This window comes from Piliocolobus tephrosceles, chromosome 2 (genome assembly GCF_002776525.5).
Source record: "Piliocolobus tephrosceles isolate RC106 chromosome 2, ASM277652v3, whole genome shotgun sequence".
Taxonomy (NCBI): Eukaryota; Metazoa; Chordata; class Mammalia; order Primates; family Cercopithecidae; genus Piliocolobus; species Piliocolobus tephrosceles.
The window spans coordinates 78,669,618-78,689,463 of record NC_045435.1 but is presented as its reverse complement, the minus strand read 5'-3'; the positions used below and the strand labels follow the sequence as shown (position 1 = coordinate 78,689,463).

Here is a 19,846-nt window from a genome sequence, read left to right as displayed (position 1 = left end):
CAATGTATACGTGTAGGAAAACATCATTTTACCCCATGAATATATACAATTATTATTTGTCAATTAAAAATAAAAGAGTACAAAGCATTAAATACATACACTATGTCTGAAACGTGTTTTCCCAAATAACTGTTAAAACAAAAGAAAAGCATAAAAGCCAAGAGGATATCTCCACCCACTTAGACTCCTCAGGAGGCGTAAATATATAGGCCTTACCCAAGGTCTTAGCGGTCCACTGTAGAGCTTTGTCACACTAATAGTGAGAACTCGTTGTAGAGTCCATTCCTTGGCACAAAGAACTTCCCCTAGAGAGTTTGGATCTAGCAATGTGGACATACAAATACTCATTTGTCACACATAATTCATCAAAATGCTTTTGTACATGCAAGCAGAGGAGCACATTTCCTTTTGCCTTTCCCATTGACTTTTGTTTCTGAACTTCATTTTGAAATAATTACAAACTTGAAAGTTTCAAGAATAGCATAAAGAACTCCCACACATTCTTTATCCAAACTCACTATTTTCAAACATTTTGCCACATTCTTCCCTCTATATATATTTTTCTGTATTATTTGAGAATAAATTGCATACATTATGCTTCTGTACCCCTTAATACTTCAGCGTGGGCTGGGTATGGTGGCTCACGTCTGTAAACCCAGCAATTTGGAGGCCGAGGCAGGTGGATCACCTGAGGTCAGGAGTTCGTGACCAGCCTGGCTAACATGGTGAAAACCCATCTCTACTAAAAATAGAAAAATCAGCCAGGCGTGGTGGTGTGTGACTGTAGTCCCAGCTACTAGGGAGGTTGAGGCAGGAGAATTGCTTGAATCCGGGAGGCAGAGGTTGCAGTGAGCTGAGATGGCACCACTGCACTGGGTGACTCTCAAAAAAAATAAAAATAAAAAAGCTGATGCATAGACATCTACTGTTTTTGCTTGCCCAGCTATCTTTCCCCTTCCTTTTGGCAACAGCTTTAGGAAACCATCCCTTTTTCATTGGATACAGAGTTAATGGAACTGTCCTTCCAAGTCCTCATCCCCCACCCCCACCCCCTTTATGGCCATGGAATGGGCATGTAGGGCAACCTAGGTCAATCAGTTGGGGTGTTTGAATCTTGAAAGGGGCTTAAAGATTGACAAAGTGTGAGTTGATTCCTAAAGGTGGTGCCTTGAAGAGGTTGCTTAATGGCTCTTGCTACTCATTAGCTCTGCTTCTCTGTGACTTGCTTCTTTAGCATTTCTTTTCATTCTCAGTGCCACCCCATGTCTTTCCAATAATTTCCATAGGCTTAGGTTGACCAGTTTCTGTCGCTTGCAAACAGAGGACCCTAATCAATAACAGCTGACTTGAAAAAATTTTTCTTTCAGCAACACTTGCACAAATGGAACTGTGACTTGAATTGCATAGAAAAAAATTGGCCCTGGGTACACCCTTCCCTAATGCTTAGTGTGGCAATGCCTTATAGACTTATGGCTCTGCTGTTCAATCTAACTAATGACAATCTGTTTTCACACTCCCAGAAGTGACCATTCTTGGAAAAGCAGAGCAACTCTTCTGTTAGTTGTAGGTTTTAGAAATATCTCCAGCAAAGGGGCAGTGCTTTAGTCAGTGGTTATTTTAACTCTGTCGCCCCCAAACTGATCCATCTGGTTCGCAGAGGGATGAAATACAATCTGTCTTGAACACAACATCACCGGGGGCTCCCTGCCTGATTGACTCTAGGGCCTGCTGCCAGCAGGAAGTGAAGATACCACTTATTGTCTTTCCTGACAATCTGTTCCTGACTTCTAGGAACTCACACATATGGAAGAACACTTTGATATCTCCAAAAGACATTCAGACAGTTTAGTATGAATCTATCCCCATGAAAAAAAATCTCCATAAAAGCTTAATCAGGTGGGGTACAGTGACTCAAACCTGTAATCCCAGCACTTTGGGAGGCCAAGGCCAGAGGATCACTAGAGCCCAGGAGTTTGAGACCAGCCTGGGCAATATGGCAAGACCCTGTTTCCACACACACACACAATTTTTTTTAAATTAGCTGGGTGTGGTGGTGCATGCCTGTAGTCCCAGCTACTTGGGAGGCTGAGATGGGAGGATCCCTTGAGCCCTTGAGCCTCTAGCGAGCCATGATCTCACCACTGCACTCCAGCCTGGGTGACAGAGCGAGACCCTGTCTCAAAAAAACTCACCAAAACTCCACATATTTTGGTTACTTAGGAAAATGTTTCTAGTAGTGAAGGCATGCTGATCTATTTCTACGGTTTACTGTCAAAAAGTTCAGAAAACACATAGGTAAGGCAAATATGACAAAATGGTAACAACTTAGAATCAAGGAACTCTGTGTATGCTCATTGTAATTTCAATATTTCTGTACATTTGAAATTTTTTATAATAAAAAGTTTGGGAAAATATAAAAAATGAACAATTTTAGTGGACACAGGTTCTACATTGATTCAATATTATTCTCATTATCATCTTCAAGACTAACTTCAGAGCCTAAGCAGAGGGAGAAGTTACAAAAATCAAGTCACGTTTTCTTCTACCACCATCTTTGCCACTGATCATGAGTTATCATATAATCACAAAAATGGGGAGATGGGCCTGTCTGGTTGCACTTAAAGCATCTCATTTCTCTAGAGATCTGTTTTCAGTGTCAATAGCCCACGAATTTCTCCTACAGCATTTCACATGTCATGCTTGTTAGCATGCTAGATTTGCACAGAGGAGACTGGGTTCCCGAGCCATGTGTTCAAGGCAGGAACAGCTATACAATTTTTTTTTTTTTTTAAAGACAGAGTTTCACTTTTGTCTCCTGGGCTGGAGGGCAAGGGCACAATCTTGGCTCACTGCCCCAGCCTCCTGAGTAGCTGGGATTACAGGTGTACAGGTGTAAGCGACCACACCAGACTAATTTTGCATTTCTTTTTTTTTTTTTTTTTTTGAGACGGAGTCTTGCTCTGTCGCCCGGGCTGGAGTGCAGTGGCCGGATCTCAGCTCACTGCAAGCTCCGCCTCCCAGGTTTACGCCATTCTCCTGCCTCAGCCTCCCGAGTAGCTGGGACTACAGGCGCCCGCCACCTCGCCCGGCTACTTTTTTTGTATTTTTTAGTAGAGACAGGGTTTCACCGTGTTAGCTAGGATGGTCTCCATCTCCTGACCTCGTGATCCGCCCGTCTCGGCCTCCCAAAGTGCTGGGATTACAGGCTTGAGCCACCGCGCCCGGCCTAATTTTGCATTTCTAGTAGGGACAGGATTTAATCATGTCAGTCAGGCTGGTCTTGAACTCCTGACCCCAGGTGATCCACCCGCCTTGGTCTCCCAAAGTGTTGGGATTGCAGGCGTGAGCTACCACGCTCGGCAACAGCTATATAATTTGAGGGGTCCAGTGCAAATGCAAATGAGAAATCTGTTCAAAAGTTACTGAGAATTTCAAGACAGCGGAGTACATCCAGGTATAGTCCTTCCAAGCCGGGCCCTATGTAAAGGTGATACACTTATGAAACCGGCTCCATACAAAGTCCAGTGAAGAATCCACAGATGATTGGCCAGGTGTGGTGGCTCATGCCTGTAAATCCCAGCATTTGGGAGGCAGAAACGGGCAGATCAGTTGAGGTCAGGAGTATGAGACCAGCCTAGCCAACATGGTGAAACCCCTTCTCTACTCAGAAAAAAAAAACAACAAAAAATTCGCTGGGTGTGGTGGTGGGTGCCGTGCCTATAATCCCAGCTACTCGGTCGGTAGGCTGAAGTAGGAGAATTGCTTGAACTCTGGGGGCAAAGTTTGCAGTGAGCGGAGATTGCGACACTGTACTCCAGCCTGGGCAACAGAGTGAGACTCTGTCTCAAAAAAAAAAAAAAAAGAATCCACAGATGAGACCTCCTCCTCCCAGCCTTGTATGCTTGACATGCTTTGGGGGAGTGGAGGAGCGGGAGGAGCAGGCACTTCAGAGTCACTTCCCTATATAGGTCTCTTCAATCCATTTCAACCTATCTTCTGAGGAATCCTTAAGACCAAAGACCACTGAGAAATTTATTAGTTTTCTAAAACATAGGCATTTAGTGAGATGCTGATGTATGACAATATTATACGGTAGCAACAAGGCATTTTTCTGAAACAAAAGCTCAAGTAAAGTTTATTGAAAGGAAACACAAATAACTACATTCAAAAACAATTATTCAAAATATCATAGTTTTCTTTTCCTCTCTCTCTCTCTCTCTTTTTTTTTTTAGACAGTCCTGCTGTTTCACCTAGGCTGGAGTGCAATGGAAAGATCTCGACTCACTGCAGCTACCACCTCCTGGGTTCAAGCGATTCTCCTGCCTCAGCCTCCCCAGTAGCTGGAATCACAGGCGCGTGCTACTACACCCGGCTAATTTTTGTATTTTTAGTAGAGACAGGACTTCACCATGTTGGCCAGTCTGGTCTTCAACTCCTGACCTCAGGTGATCCTCCCGCCTTGGCCTTCCAAAGTGCTGGGATTACAGGTGTGAGCCACCATGCCAAGCCAAAATATCATAGTTTTCTTAGAATAAAGTATGTACTTAAAATATATTTTTATGTGCAACACTTGCAGGGAATTATAATATATATATGTTATTAATTATTTGATGAGCAAAGTCATCATATATAGAGTCTCTGATATTTTACTTGGTAACTAAGTTATTTGGAAACAAATCCAGATGTACCAATAAAAATTCAGAAAGAAAATGCCTCATAGGGCTTTCTGACCCAGCCCTTTTACTCTTAAGCATTTGCTACATTCCAAGTAACATTCTTAAATTAGTTATAAAAAACAAGGGGATACTTCCAGTAATCAAAAGGGGACTTATACAAGAGTGACAAAAAATAGCATAATTTCTTCCCTTCCTCTTCCTCCTGCCCCAATACGGCCTTTTGCTATTGATATAAATTATTTATCACTTTTAGGAATAAGGCCCTTAGTGTTGATCTTCCCATTTCTAATAAATGTGATATTTTTAAAAGGGCATGCCTCGTGGCTTAGAATAGCATCTGGAAGAATAGAGCTAACAAATTGTTTTGTTGTTGTAGTTTTTTTTTCTTGAGACGGAGTCTAGCTCTGTCGCCCAGGCTGGAGTGCAGCGGCCGATCTCAGCTCACTGCAAGCTCCGCCTCGCGGGTTTACGCCATTCTCCTGCCTTAGCCTCCCGAGTAGCTGGGACTACAGGCGCCTGCCACCTCGCCTGGCTAGTTTTTGTATTTTTTAGTAGAAACGGGGTTTCACCGGGTTAGCCAGGATGGTCTTGATCTCCTGACCTCATGATCTGCCCGTCTCGGCCTCCCAAAGTGCTGGGATTACAGGCTGGAGCCACCGCGCCCGGCCTCTAACAAATTGTTAACAGTAGCATTAGACTAAGTATTTGTGATGGGGCTAGAGAGGACTTTTACTTTCCTTATGTTTGCTTACCTGAATATATGCAATGAAAATCAAAAAAATCAATCAGGGCTGGCACGGTGGCTCATGCCTTTAATCCCAGCACTATGGGAGGCCAGACAGGAGGATCACTTGAGCCCACGGGTTCGAGACCAGCCTAAGCAAAATAGGGGATCTGAGGTATACAGAAAAAAAATTAATAAACAAAAAATAAATTAGCTGGGTATGGCGATGGCACATGCCTGTGAACCCAACTACTAAGGAGGCTGAGGTGGAAAGATTGCTTGGGCTGGGGAGGTTGAGGCTACAGTGGGCTGTGATTGTGCCATTGCACTCCAGCCTAGGTGACAGAGCAAGATATTGTCAAAACAAAACACAACAAAACTAAACAATAAAGATAATTTTTAGAAAGAAAAAACCCCAGCATGTACTTTGGATCTAGCATGGTGACTTATTTTCAGTCACTCAATCAAATATTAAGATTCTTAATGTTTTTCTTAATGTTTGAGCCTGACCCTTAGTTTCCTTACCTATAAAAAATAAGGTTAATACTTAATACACAGAGATGTCACAAGGAAAATGCTAACCACATGGTAAATACACAACAGAGCTTTAATTTCCTTGCCTGTAAAATGTGGAACCTGGATTTGTTGTCTATGATTCTTTCTGGAGTTATAATATTGTGATTCCCTCTTTTTATATTCACAGAAAAAGGTTGCTAAATAAAGTTAAATGTCTTCATTTGTCTTCAGGTAGTTATTTTTCTTTTATTTCCTGAATGACCAGGAAGCCAAAAACATGTGACCAGTGCCTCTGGAATGTCTGGGCCACTCCACCCTGGGCACCTGGGAAATGATAGGGTATTTCCACTCATTAGAAACTCCCTGATGAAGAGAGCTTTCCTTAGTGGGAAGAGTATCTAACTTCAGTTGTAATAAGCCAGGGTGTGCCATTAAAAAATGTTATATACTCTCAATTTTGGGCTTTGAGTACTCCCAGCTTTCTCTTAATTGGTTTGCTTACCTATATTTGTAATCCAGATACTCTGCTGAAACAGTTATGCAAGTGTTCCATAATTTATTATATCCCATGTGTATGTCATTGGTTAAAGTCCAATTAGATCATTATCAATTAGAGAGGGATGCATATTAGTTGAGTTTACAGAGTTGTCTCCTACACATCAGAAATGCTAATAATTGCCCGTCTTTGATGGTACTAGGATGATAATTTTACAAGTCTCTTTTTGCTTTCAGAAGATTGAAAAGTGGCTTGGATCATAGCAGTGGCAATACTCATCAGACGATAAAAAGGCAAAAACTTAAAAAGGGAGAGAACTACAAAATCAGGAAACATTGCCATCCCCAATTTCTCAAAACACGACATGCTTTTTATTTAATAAAATTTTGTGTGGATACAGAATCATAGAGAGGAACACCCACATGACTTAGAATTCAAAGTATCTCATGTATGAGATTTCTTAAATTAAGCCTTTTCTGTGCCTGCTGAATACCAGTGGGTGAAGAACGCCTTCAATGCCATTTTGGCATTTCTAGCACCCTGTGTGGCTGGTAAGATTCTTTATCCTGACATGTTATAGTAGTCCCAGCTTTTCTTATAGAAGAAAGTCCATTCTGCTTAACATTAATTTTAAGAAATATTATAGTAGAACCGAATATAAACAGACTTTTTTTGTTTCCACATGTACGATTAAGTTTCTCTATATACAAACTAGAGATAAAACAACTTGATCCTTACTATAGGGAAGGCTGAGGGAATTCTTTCTATGAGCAATAATGATAAATATTAACATTTTCTGAGTGTCTACTATTTCTCAGCCATCATGGTTGGCATTTTGTATTCCACTATTTTATTTAATCCTAAGAAGACTCTGTAAGGTATTATCTACTTTTTTCCTTCTACCTCCCCCACAGCCTTCAAAAAAAAAAAAAAGAAAGAAAGAAAAGTCTAGTCAAATGCAGTAGATATATGCTTTTTTTCAAATAAGGAAGCTGAAATTTACAGAAGCTAATAATTTACCATTTAAGTATGCCATGTCTAATTCCAACACCTTGACTTTCATTACTTCTCTTTGACCTTCTAGGAGGAAGATGGAAATGTTCTGAAGTCTGGGGCATTGCCTACAAGTCCTTCAGCAACCGAAACCACACTTGTGTCACTCTTCCTCCTCCTGCTTTCCCTTATCTCTTACGCTCTGGTGATACAAACCTACTTGCAGTTCCCTTAAAGTCCTGTTCTCTCAAGTCTCTGGACTTTTGTTGGGATTGTTTTTTGGCTTAAAATTTATTTATCCCAATAGCATCAGACTAGCTGGCCTATTCCTTTCAAGTTTCAGTTTAAACTACTCTGCCATGCTTCCATTACTCTTGACATACTCCATTACAGTAAGGATCGTTCTGTGTCATCACCTAAATTGAGCAACTTGAGAGAGTCCTTTTGTTTCTTCATTATTGTATTTCCAGGACCTTTCAAAATATCTATTTTGCAGTAGATGTTCTATTAAACATTTATATAATGAATGTATGAAAGAATGCATAAATGACTTGCTATTCATGCAAAAAAACTCATTAGGGATCTGTGGAGGGTCCTATCTTATTTTATTCCATAACAGCCTACAAGTTACCAGAAGTGGAAACTTTTCATCCTCTCATAAGAAAGCTTTCCAACATATCCTTATTTTGAATAGCATACCTGGAACACAGTAATAGCTTGACACATATTTGTTGAATTGATGAAGAGCCTGAGAAACGAATATAACGTCTTGATAATATAATGCCTCTTCTTTCCAGACTCACTTTGTGCCCTGCCTACTTTATCCTCTAATAATGAGTAACAGTATGTAATTTTCATTCACGCACCAAATACTTATTTATCCACTATTACGTGCCGGCACATTGGTGCACTGTTTCAAGTAGGCTCCTTCCTTTCCTTGCTATCCGTGTTCGTGGAAGTTCATGAAATCATTCAACGAATACCATATTTATTGTGGTTTTCCTATCTTCCTTCATTCAGTTCAGTCACTTATCCCAGACCATCCCTGACCCCTTAGGCAGCTAGTGCCTGCCTCTATCTTAGCCCTGATTACATCAATTTTATGTTTGTCACTCTCCACCCCCATCTCTAACCCACAATACCGTTATGCTCTCAGAAGGCAGGAATTGAAGTTTGGTTCACTTATGTGCCCCCAGGGCCCAGCAAAAACCTAGGACACAGACAAACTGTCTATATGTAAGTATTGAAATGAATAATTGCTACTCTTTTTTTTTTTTTTCCGGAGAGACAGAGTTTCACTCTTGTTGCCCAGGCTGGACTGCAATGGCACGATGTTGGCTCACTGCAACCTCCGCCTCCCAGGTTCAAGCGATTCTCCTGCCTCAGCCTCCCGAGTAGCTGGGATTACAGGCATGCACCACCACACTCGGCTAATTACGTATTTTTAGTAGAGACGGGGTTTCTCCATGTTGGTCAGGATGGTCTCCAACTCCCAGCCTCAGGTGATCCACCTGCCTCGGCCCCTCAAAGTGCTGGGATTACAGGCGTGAGCCACTGCGCCCGGCGTAATTGCTACTCTTTATTGAACAACATGGATTAACACTTTGAAGTCTCACCACACCAAGAATAATTCACACCAATGAATTAACTATTATTAACATGTCATCCATGAGAAAAAAAGAGGCTTGAAAAAGTTTAGAAACTTGCTTAAGGTCACACTGTGGTGGAGCCTGTTATTGCAGGAATCTGAAGAATGAAGTCACCTTTGAATCTAAATAAGACTCCTTCTCACTATTTTTTCTTGACGTTTTCATTTAGCTCTTACAAAATCTTTCTTCTTTAGACCAATGACTCCTCATCTTGATATTGTAAGTGGAGGAAATACCCTCTTTTTTCACTTTGGAAATTGTTCAATCTCTCTTTGGAAGAAACATGATTTTAAACTTTCTGAACGCTCCTTCTGTGGAAAAATCCGCACAGGAGTCCTGGGGCACATAATAGGTTCAGTGAGGACTGTCATTCGAAACGGAATGCGGGAACTAAGATTTTTTTGTTTTTCTGGGAAGAAAACACAACGAATTTAGCAGAGGGGAGGATGGTCCTTCTGTTAGGTGCACAAATCCTAAGACGAGGGAATTTGACTGTTCACACTTAAGATAGCTGCGGGTGACTGTGTTGCCCACAGCTAAGATGGCTGCTAATGACATCTCCTTTGGCTGGGTCTATTCTTTTGCTCGCTAGTATTTTCATCGAGAATTAAAGAGAATAAAATTTAGTAAAAGTTGGCACCTCCTTGCTAAGTGGATAAAATAAGGAAGTGGCACTGTTTGTTTAGAAAACCTTCTACCGCGCAAATTGTTCTTTCCCTTAACCAAAATGGTCGTTAAGGTTGTTCCGAGGTTTGAAGCTTCCAGCCCTTAACTAAGATGGCGCCTGGAGACCTGTTAAAAATTAGCCTGCCCTTTTTTCTGCCCTCTACCAACACGGCTTCTATGGCTTCGTTCACGTGACATCCCTGGACTACGGCGCGGGAGAGGGGGTAGGAGGGCCCTTGAAGGGTGCGCGTTCCCGTGGCGGTGCACCGGGTAGGTTTCAGTCAGAGTCACTATGGCGGCCGGCGCTGGCAAGGTAAGCTGAGGCGGCGGTGGCGGCTAGGGAGGTAGCACCCGTCGTGGCGTCCTGGCTCCAAATCTTCGCAGCCTCCTTGCGGAGAGGTCGGCGGAGGTCGTGTCTAGCGGTGGGGGCTGGCGGGGGTCTGGCTGGAGGAGCCGAGGGCTGAGGCTGGCGGGCTGAGGCGCCTGACGGCCGTTTGTTTTGATGTTTTCCCCACCAGGTTGGAAAGTTTCCTGCCTCGTCGGGCGCAGCTTGAGCTTGCCCCATCGGCCGCGATCGGTGGAGGCTGCGGCAGACCCAGCCCGGGGCCTCCAGGCCTCTCCCCAACCGCCGGGCCAGTCTCCCTCCCCCACCTTCTCGTCCGCCGGGAGCTGCGGCTGCCGTCCCTGAGATGCGACCCTCGCGGGGGCGACCCTGAGGGGAGGCGGCCCATGTGCTGAGCGGCGGACAGGAGTCCAGGCGTCCGGGGACCAACTTCCTGCCGCCTGGGAACCCGCGCCTCCCGGTGTCGCGCCTCGCTCGGTCAGCACCGGCCTGCGGAGCCGGGTCCCCGCCCTGGTCGCGGGGACGCTCGCCAGGTGCCCGGGAGTCCCGACTTGGCTACTGCCCGCGCCCCGCCGGCCTCAACGCCTCGCGCGGAGGACCTCAGCCACCGCTGCCTCGGATCGTGCCAGGCCGGGAACCGCGTCCCCCTTCCCGGGGCGGCCTCCGCGCTGCAGGAGCGATGCAGACTGTCCCGCCGGCCGTCTAGAGCCTGTACACTGCGGGCGAGGACGGGCGGTGACTGCCCAGAGGTGCCCGGCCACACCTTCCTTCGGCCCAAAAGGACTTTCCTGGCCGCGCCGAACCGACCCTTCCTTCATGCTGCAGTGCTGCAACGTTTCCGCCACCGAGGGGGAAAAGCGGCCGCGATCTCAAACCAAACACAAGAATTGGCGTGTGACTCATCTGCTTGGATACCTCCAGTCCCCAAACTGTGTTCCAGGAGTTTTCTTGGCGGAAGCTGCCCGATGTTTGAGCCTTTTCTTCCCAGAGAAGAAGATGGACTGAAAGCTGCCAGTTGGGGACTTTTTGTGATTAGGGCGCTGCTGGGTTTTAAAGGAGGTGATGGGGCTTGCGCTGGCTTGTCTTCCCACCCAAGTGAAGAGTTGATGTTCACTGGTTATGCTTAGACAATGTGCAGTTTGTGTTAATTTAAAATTTTGGGTGGGATAGGGGGATAGGCTTGTGAAGGGCAGTCCGGATCCGGAGGAACTCCTCTTTGTTCCTGGTAGGAGAGCCACCCCCAGTCTATCCTCGATGCCGTCAGCCTTGGCCATCTTCACTTGCCGCCCGAACTCGCACCCGTTTCAGGAGCGTCATGTCTACCTGGACGAGCCCATCAAAATCGGCCGCTCAGTGGCCCGCTGTCGACCAGCGCAGAATAATGCCACTTTTGATTGCAAAGTGCTGTCAAGGAACCACGCTCTCGTCTGGTTTGATCACAAGACGGGCAAGGTAATGTCACCACATTGTCCAGCGGCATTGTTTAACAAACTTGTTTCCCCTCCTTTGCCCTCCCTGAGAGGCCTAATGTATGCAGGATCCCAGGGTTGCATCCAGAGGAGGCTTTGCGCAAAGTCACGAAACAACTGTGTGCCTGGTTCTAGTGGAAATTTGATTGAGGTGGTTGAATGGAAAACAGAGAAGGTATTGTAATTAAAAACCTCAGGAAGTCTATGGCATCTTGATAACGTGGTCATTCCCAGTGAAATACCAAACTAGATAGTGAAACTTGGCGTCTTGCTTTCAGTCTGCTTGGAAAGGTGAATTCACAGTTCAGCGCTTTATGAAGCAAGCAGGAGTTGTCAGAACAATTCGGGGAATCCGTGGCCATTATTATCCCGGGGCTCAAGTGTCTTAGTAGTGAAATGTAGTTAACACATAGCTTTAGGTGAGTTCAGATCAGGACCTTTCTGGTAAGGACAATTGCTGGTGTAAACCTAAGATTTTTGAAAGGTTTGATACATACTTGCTCTTGAAGGAATAATTTGCAATAATCAAAGCTAATTTAATTAAGCATGAACAACTGTAGCTATATATTTTCAGAGTATTTTTTACAAGTTGGAGAACATACACATACTGCGTTTGAAAATCACTTTTTGATGTTCCCTGCAGCACTTATTAAGTACTTAGTGCATTCTTACAGAGGTGCTATTCAAAAGTTTGTGTTAGGAAATAAACTTATTTTCTGAAGTTATACCCTATTCTGTCAATTATAGCATTACTTAAATGTGATGCGATGAATTCAGTGCTTTTCATTTTAAGCGTAATCAATTTAGTATTTTTATGTTAGTATCATAAGTTCTATACATGTATGTGCTTTTATTTTAAGAAATGAAAGAAATTAAGATCTTTTCCATTTTTAAAAACTATTTATTTATGTTTATGGATAGTATACTAAAGAGCTCATCTTTGTGCCTAAACCTCAGGTTTTTAGCTGAGCTACTGAATCAGTTCCAACTTTAAGTTATGTAAGACTAATAGGACTGTCTCAGATTTCACCTCCTGACTTTTTGCCCCTTCTTTCTGAGTTAAATAATTAAATCTTTCTTAAAGGAAGAACTTAAGTCTTCAAGAATATGTTTTGAAATGAAAGAAACTTGAGCCTTAAAAGGAAGAGAAAAAAATGATACTTCGGCAGCTACTGATTTAAGGAATTATTTTGTAAATTATTTTTTGAAGAAAGGAGAAAAAGATTGTCCAAGTGCTGTGTGCTGCATAATATCTATACTTTATTCTACGTGTAGGAGTGTAGGATGAGAACTGAAGAATATGTTAACTTTTCTGTATAACACCAGATCGTCATTTACCTGTGGAGCAGACCCTTCCTGCCTACCCCCAAGCTGAACTTAGGGTGCCTAAAATACTATGTAGATTACTCGTAATCCTTTTTTTTTTTTGAGACAGATTTTTGCTCTTGTCACCCAGGCTGGCATGCAGTGGTGCTATCTCAGCTCACTGCAACCTCTGCCTCCCAGGTTCAAGTGATTCTCCTGCCTCAGCCTCCCAAGTAACTGGGATTACAGGCACACACCACCACGCCTGGCTACTTTTGTATTTTTAGTAGAGACAGGGTTTCACCGTGTTGGCCAGGCGGTCTCGAACCCCTGACCTCAGTTGATCCGCCTGCCTCAGCTTCCCAAAGTGCTGGGATTACAGGCATGAGCCACTGCACCTGGCCCTCATAATTCTTTAAAATGAATATTCATAGAGCTCATTTTTCCAGCAGTTGAATTTAAATATCAGTTTACTACTAAGTAGTGCCTTAACTCAACCAGCTTTTACATTTTTGCCATTTTATGTTCTTGGGCAACAGGTCTAAACTAATTAGACAACAGGTTTGCTCACGGTACATACTCTGCAAATGCACTTTGATTAAACACTCAAAGGGAACACTCATTTTTTGTTTTACTTATTTGAAAAATACAGATTTCATGCACAGTGCTTTCCATGGCCATAATAAAACTCTCACAATAGGTTATTTTGAGATAACTAAGAATAGATCAATAGTGACTGTTTCATGAATTGAGATGACATGTTAATAGTTTTTTTTTTTTTTTTTTTGAAATGGAGTCTTGCTCTGTTACTCAGGCTAGAGTGCAGTGGCGCAACCTCAGCTCACTGCAACCTCTGCCTCCTGGGTTCAAGCAATTCTTGTGTCTTAGCCTCCTGAGTAGCTGGAATTGCAGGCACGTACCACCATGCCCAGCTAATTTTTATATTCTTAGTAGATACTGGGTTTCACCATGTTGGCCAGGGTGGTCTTGAATGCCTGACCTCAAGTGATCCACCCTCCTCGGCCTCCCAAAGTGCGGCCAACGTGCCTGGCCATGAAATTTGTTCTTCAGAAAAACTTATCTTTGAAGGGTAGATATGGCTTATTTCTACCATTTTCACTTTTTTCCCCCTTCTGCTTTATTAGCTAAAATAACACGCAGGCTATGAGACCACTACTTTAGATATAGATGTAATTATTGATTATTATACCACTTAATCTAGTTACAGCAGATACTTTGTCAGATCTTACCATGTCATTGAATTGCTTTAGGAATTAACTATTTAAAGTTTTGGTTTGGAGAGATAGTAGGTTTTAATTGAGCATCTATTATGTGCCAGACACTGTGAGGGACACAGTTCCAAAGAAAACCCACAGCATGACCAAATAGTTCTTGTATGAAATTTGCATTGTCTGTAGTCCCAGCTACTCGGGATGCCGAGGCACGAGGGTTGCTTGAGCCCAGGAGTTTGAGGTTTCAGTACTGTGATTATGCCACTGCACTCCAGCCTGGGCATTAAAACAAGACCCTGTCTCTTAAAAAAAAAAAAAAAAAGAATCCCTTCAGGCGAGGAGTTTTGCTCTTGTTGCCCAGGCTGGAGTGCAATGGTGTGATCTTGACTCACTATAACCTCTCCCTCCTGGGTTCAAGTGATTCTCCTGCCTCAGCTTCCTGAGTAGTTGGGATTACAGGCATGTGCCACCACGCCTGGCTAATTTTGTATTTTTAGTAGAAACAGGGTTTCTCCATGTTGGTCAGGCTGGTCTTGAACTCCCAACCTCAGGTGATCCACCCACCTTGGCCTCCCAAAGTGCTGGGATTATAGGTATGAGCCACCGCACCCAGCCAGGTTTTTTTTTTCCCCCCCAAAACATCTGGGGATGATAATGGTACCTATTATTGGTTTGAGAATTGAGGTAATTATATAAATCACTTAGCACCCTGTCCCTGGCTCTTACTAAGCACCCAGTACTTACCAGAGAGGGTGTTTAGTGGGGAAGAGGGAACTATTTAGATAACACTTTGCAATTTGCTATAGTGCTGTGGAGTCTTAGGAAGGTAATGAGAAATTATTTTCTTTAATGTGATAGCATACGTAGAAGAATTTTTTTTTTTTTTTTGATACGTGACTCTGTTGCCCAGGCTGGAGTGCAGTGGTGCAGTCTCGACTTATTGCAACCTATGCCTTCTGGATTCAAGGGATTCTCCTGCCTCAGCTTCTCAAGTATCTGGGATTACAGGCATTCATCACCAGGCCCAGCTAATTTTTGTGTTTTTAGTGGAGACAGGGTTTCACCCTGTTGGCCAGGCTGGTCTCAAACTCCTGACCCCAGGTGATCCACTTGCCTCAGCCTCCCAAAGTGCTAGGATTACAGGCATGAGCCACTGCACTTGGCCAGATGAAATTTTTAAAATTGAAACTGATGTAGTTGATAACTTTGTGCAAATTGGCAATTTACCTGGGAGGTCGAAAATTGGGGTAATATGTGCTTTGGATGACTTTCACTTTGTGGTGACTGTTGCATTCTGCATTGTCCATTATGGGAGGCTCTTTAAAAGTTGGAAGAAATAGGTCGGGCATGGTGGCTCATGCCTGTAATCCAGCACTTGGGGAGGCTGAGGCAGACGGATCACGAGGTTAGGAGATTGAGATCATCCTGGCTAACACGGTGAATCCCGTCTCTATGAAAAATACAAAAAATTAGCCGGGCGTGGTGGCATGTGCCTGTAATCCCAGCTACTTGGTGAGGCTGAGGCAGGAGAATTGCTTGAACCTGGGAGGTGGAGCTTGCAGTGAGCCGAAATCGCGCCACTGCACTCCAGTCTGGGTGACAGAGCGAGACTCCATCTCAAAAAACAAAACAAAACAAAAAAAAGTTGGAAGAAATAATAAACACTTGAAACTTTATGATTATTCAAATGATACATGTTCATTTTAGAATATCTGCAAAATGTAGGCAGGTGGAAATCTAAGTGACACTTTTTAATGCTAAGCTCATAGAATATCTTATTGTATAATACTTAAATCTGCATGTTGAAGGGTGACAGGTTTGGCACAAAGCAGAGTTTCATAATCTTTCCCAAATCATCTTCTCAGTAATGTAGCAGTTGGATATTGCCTTGCTTGGATGCTGGCCCTATGTATTATCCTCCATCCTTTTTGGAAGTCACACTTTTCAAATTAGATGGCAGATAGTAGAATGATTTTTTTGTTTTTTTTTTTTTTTGAGTCGGAGTCTTGCCCTGTCTCCCAGGCTGGAGTGCAGTGGCGCAATCTCGGCTCACCACGACCTCTCCCTCCTGTGTTCAAGTGATTCTCCTGCCTCAACTTCCCGCGTAGCTGGGATTACAGGCATGAGCCACCATGCCTGGCTAATTTTTTGTATTTTTAGTAGAGACAGGGTTTCACCATTTGGCCACGCTGGTCTTGAACTCCTGACCTCAGGTGATCCGCCCACCTCAGCCTCCCAAAGTGCTAGGATTACAAGCCTGAGCCACGGTGCCCAGCCTAGAATGGTTATCAATCCCTCTGTTGATTCAAGGCACCATTGAGCAAGCAAATCTATCCATGTAGTGGTTACATAGAAGGGATAGTGAGTGGACTCTTCTCTTGTGATTTGGATGGCCCTATTTGATTTGAGGCTTTGAGGTATTGGTGACATGCTAGTGGTTGACATAGCAGTCTAGTTCCAGTCTCACTGAAGTTTACTTACTAGTGGTAGTAGTTATCTACTTCTGGTCTCACTTTTAATTTAAACTTAGTGCATTTTTTTTTTTTTTTTTTTTTTTGAGATGGAGTCTCGCTCTGTCACTCGGGCTGGAGTGCAATGGTGTGATCTCGGCTCACTGCAACCTCTGCCTCCTGGGTTCAAGCAGTTCTCCTGTCTCAGCCTCCTGAGTAGCTGGGATTATAGGCACACACCACCACACCCAGTGACTTTTTTGTATTTTAGTAGAGATGGAGTTTCACCATGTTGCATAAGCTGGTCTCGAACTCCTGAGCTTAGGCAATCCACCTGCCTTGGCCTCCCAAAGTGTTAGGATTACAGGTGTGAGCCACCGCACCTGGTCTAGTGTATCTGTTTGAGCACCTGTTCTATCATGATTTGTTTGAGTGAAGGACATGTGGTAAAGGGGGAGAAAATGACACAAACTGGTAAGAATTTATTTCTTCTTTTTAGGAACTTTTACACTGGATAGAGAAGGTGACTGTGCACTTTGAAAATAGTTGAGATAGGTGATATTATATAAGTTTCAATGGCAAAAAAGTGATGACATTTGACTTTAAAATTAGGAGTGGGTAGATAAGAAAAGGTGTTTTTGTTGTTGTTTTTATTTTTTTGTGGGGATGAGGATGGATTAAAACAAAAGCAGATAATTTTGAACGAGCTTTGCATTTTCCAGATGCTGAGGAAACTCACTTTGTTGGATTAGAGAGTTCTTTGAAGAGTAGCCAAGGGTGAACATCTATTCTGTGTGATGTTCTTACTTGTACCTCGTCTTTGTAATTAATTTTCACACTCTAGAAGACAGGAATGTTTTCCTACTATCTTGTATAAAGTAGTTGTTGAATAAATGAAGCTGACTAGATAGTGTGGTGCCAGGTTGTGAAGTGCCTTACTTACCAAGCTAAGGATGTGGACCCTTGGGTTATGGAAGGCCTAGGAGAGTTCTGAGCAGAGCGTTGACATACCGAACCCCTATTTAAGAAAGAGTGGGCCTGGTGCAGTGGCCCACGCCTGTAATCCCAGCACTTTGGGAGACCAAGGTGGATGGATCACCTGAGGTCAGGAGTTTGAGACCAGCCTGGCCAACATGGTGAAACCCCATCTTTACTAAAAATACAAAAACTAGCCAAGTGTGGTGGCATGAACCTGTAATCCCAGCTACTTGGGAGGCTGAGGCAGGATAATCACTTGAACCCAGGAAGGAGAGGTTGCAGTGAGCAGAGATTGTATCTTTGCACTCCAGCCTGGGCAACAGAGCGAGACTCCCTCTCAAAAAAAAAAAAAAAAGAGTGATACAATAGTGATACAATAGCAGTATGTAGAGTTGCCTGGAACAAGGAAAAATGGGTAACAGCTTAACTAACACTTTTGTACTAACTGTATACTGGGCCCTGTTCTAAGTGCTTTACATGTTAACTCCTCAAGTAACTCTTTGAGGTGCTTGTTTTTTCCACATTAACCTGTGGGAAGATTGAGGCACGGAGAGATCTTGGTCAAGTTCACAAAGCTATTAAATTGTAGAATTGAGATTTAAACTCAAGCTCATAACCACTGTGCTATTCTAAGGCTTTGTAACACTTTAGATATGATGTGAAGGCATAGACCAGGTTAACAGTAGGAATGAAAATGATTAAATGCCAGAAAAGAAAAAAAGATAAGAATATTAAATTAACTTGCACATTAGGACTTTGGCAAAGAGCAAGGTCCTATGTGAACTGAAGATTTTAGGGAAAGTTTAATGGATGAAACAGTTTCATGGAAGAATGCAATTTAAACTAGACCTTAGGACTTTTAAAAAGAGGAAGAATTGGTCAGAAACAGTGGCAAATGCCTGTAATCTCAGCTACTTGGGAGGCTGAGTCTGGAAGATTGCTTGAGGCCAGGAGTTTGAGGCTGTAGTATGCCCAAATTGCACCTGTGAAAATCCACTGCACTCCAGCCTGGGCATCATAGCAATAATTTGTCTCTTAAAAAAAAAAAAAAAAGTTCAAAAATTTGTATTTGCCAGGGGTGCATCAGGTCTGTAGCCCCACCTACTTGGGAGGATGAGACAGGAGGATCACTTAGGCCAGGAGTTCAAGGCTATAGTACACTATGATGCTGTAGCCTGGGTGACATAGTGAGACCCATCTTAAAAAAAAGGAAGTGGGGTTAGGGGATAGATTGTAGTTAGAGTCAGTCTGGGAAAGGAGTTTTGGGTGGGAGGAAGAAGCAGGGATGATATATGGCATGTTCCAAGGACATTGCAAGGAAGTCGTTGTGAAGAGCCTGCTGAATTTGACCACCAAGATTGTTTCTTCTTTTTTCCTCCACACATCTAAGCATGACCACAAAGATCCTAGCCCCAGCTTTTGGGAGAATGGCAGGTCATACATTCTTTTACTTTTTGTTTGTATGTTCATTTTAACAGAAGTTTTTTGTTGACAGAAGTATAAAGGTCATTAAGGGGTGCTGGTGTTTGTGAGAAAGTCTTTTACTTGACAAGTTGTATTTAAGACACGTAATGTGAACATGTATAGAAAGCCAGATTGTACATTTAAAGCACGTGTTCATTTCCTTCTATATTACTTTTCATACTAGTGGGAAATTGATAAAATATTTTATCTGTGATTTCAAGTTGTTAAAAATATTGATGGTGTATATACTTAAAGCATTTTTTTTTTCCCAGTTAGTTCTTTGACATTACTCCTTAGGTTAAATTCACTCTTTGCCCTTTTAGGCTCCTGTCTGGTTTTCTGTTTTTTTTTTTTTTTTTTGAGACGGAGTCTCACTGTGTTGCCCAGGCTGGAGTGCAGTGGCGCCATCTTGGCTTGCTGTAAGCTCCGCCTCCCAGGTTCACACCATTCTCCTGCCTTAGCCTCCTGAGTAGCTGGGACTACAGGCACCTGCCACCACGCCCTGCTAATTTTTTTTTTTTTTGTATTTTTAGTAGAGATGGGATTTCACTATGTTGGCCAGGCTGGTCTCGAACTCCTGACCTTGTGATCCGCCTGCCTCGACCTCCCAAAGTGCTGGGATTACAGGCATGAGCCACTGCGCCCAGCCTAGCTGTCGGGTTTTCTTAAGTGATATTTCTGCTAGAGCTTAGTATTTATTCTTTTTGGTAAGTAGGAAAGAGAATGTCATTTAGAGTTTTAAGTGGAAAGATTGTGATGTTAACTCTTAATGTATGTCAGTTACTTGATAGTTACTTGAATCAAGAAAAAATGATAGCATTTATTAGCGGCTGAAACGTTCTAAGTTTACGGTCCAGACTCTTTCCTCTTGTCGGGTAAATGCTT

At 43.1% G+C, this 19,846-nt stretch overlaps 1 protein-coding gene across 11 annotated transcripts in view; it reads left to right on the top strand.

Annotated features, from left to right (window-relative positions):
* The first annotated feature begins 10,921 nt into the window (after nt 1-10,921).
* Nucleotides 10,922-19,846, top strand: part of SLMAP (sarcolemma associated protein) — a 179,472-nt gene continuing 170,547 nt past the window's right edge. For 9 of the 11 annotated variants that reach the window (XM_023200895.1, XM_023200870.1, XM_023200912.1 and 6 more), the window contains exon 1: nt 11,203-11,515. In XM_023200895.1, the coding sequence (XP_023056663.1) occupies nt 11,318-11,515 (198 nt within the window). In that variant the 5' untranslated portion in view covers nt 11,203-11,317. Of the gene's footprint in view, nt 11,516-19,846 lie in introns of all 11 variants that reach the window. The other 2 variants (XM_023200917.1, XM_023200904.1) reach the window with 1 other exon arrangement.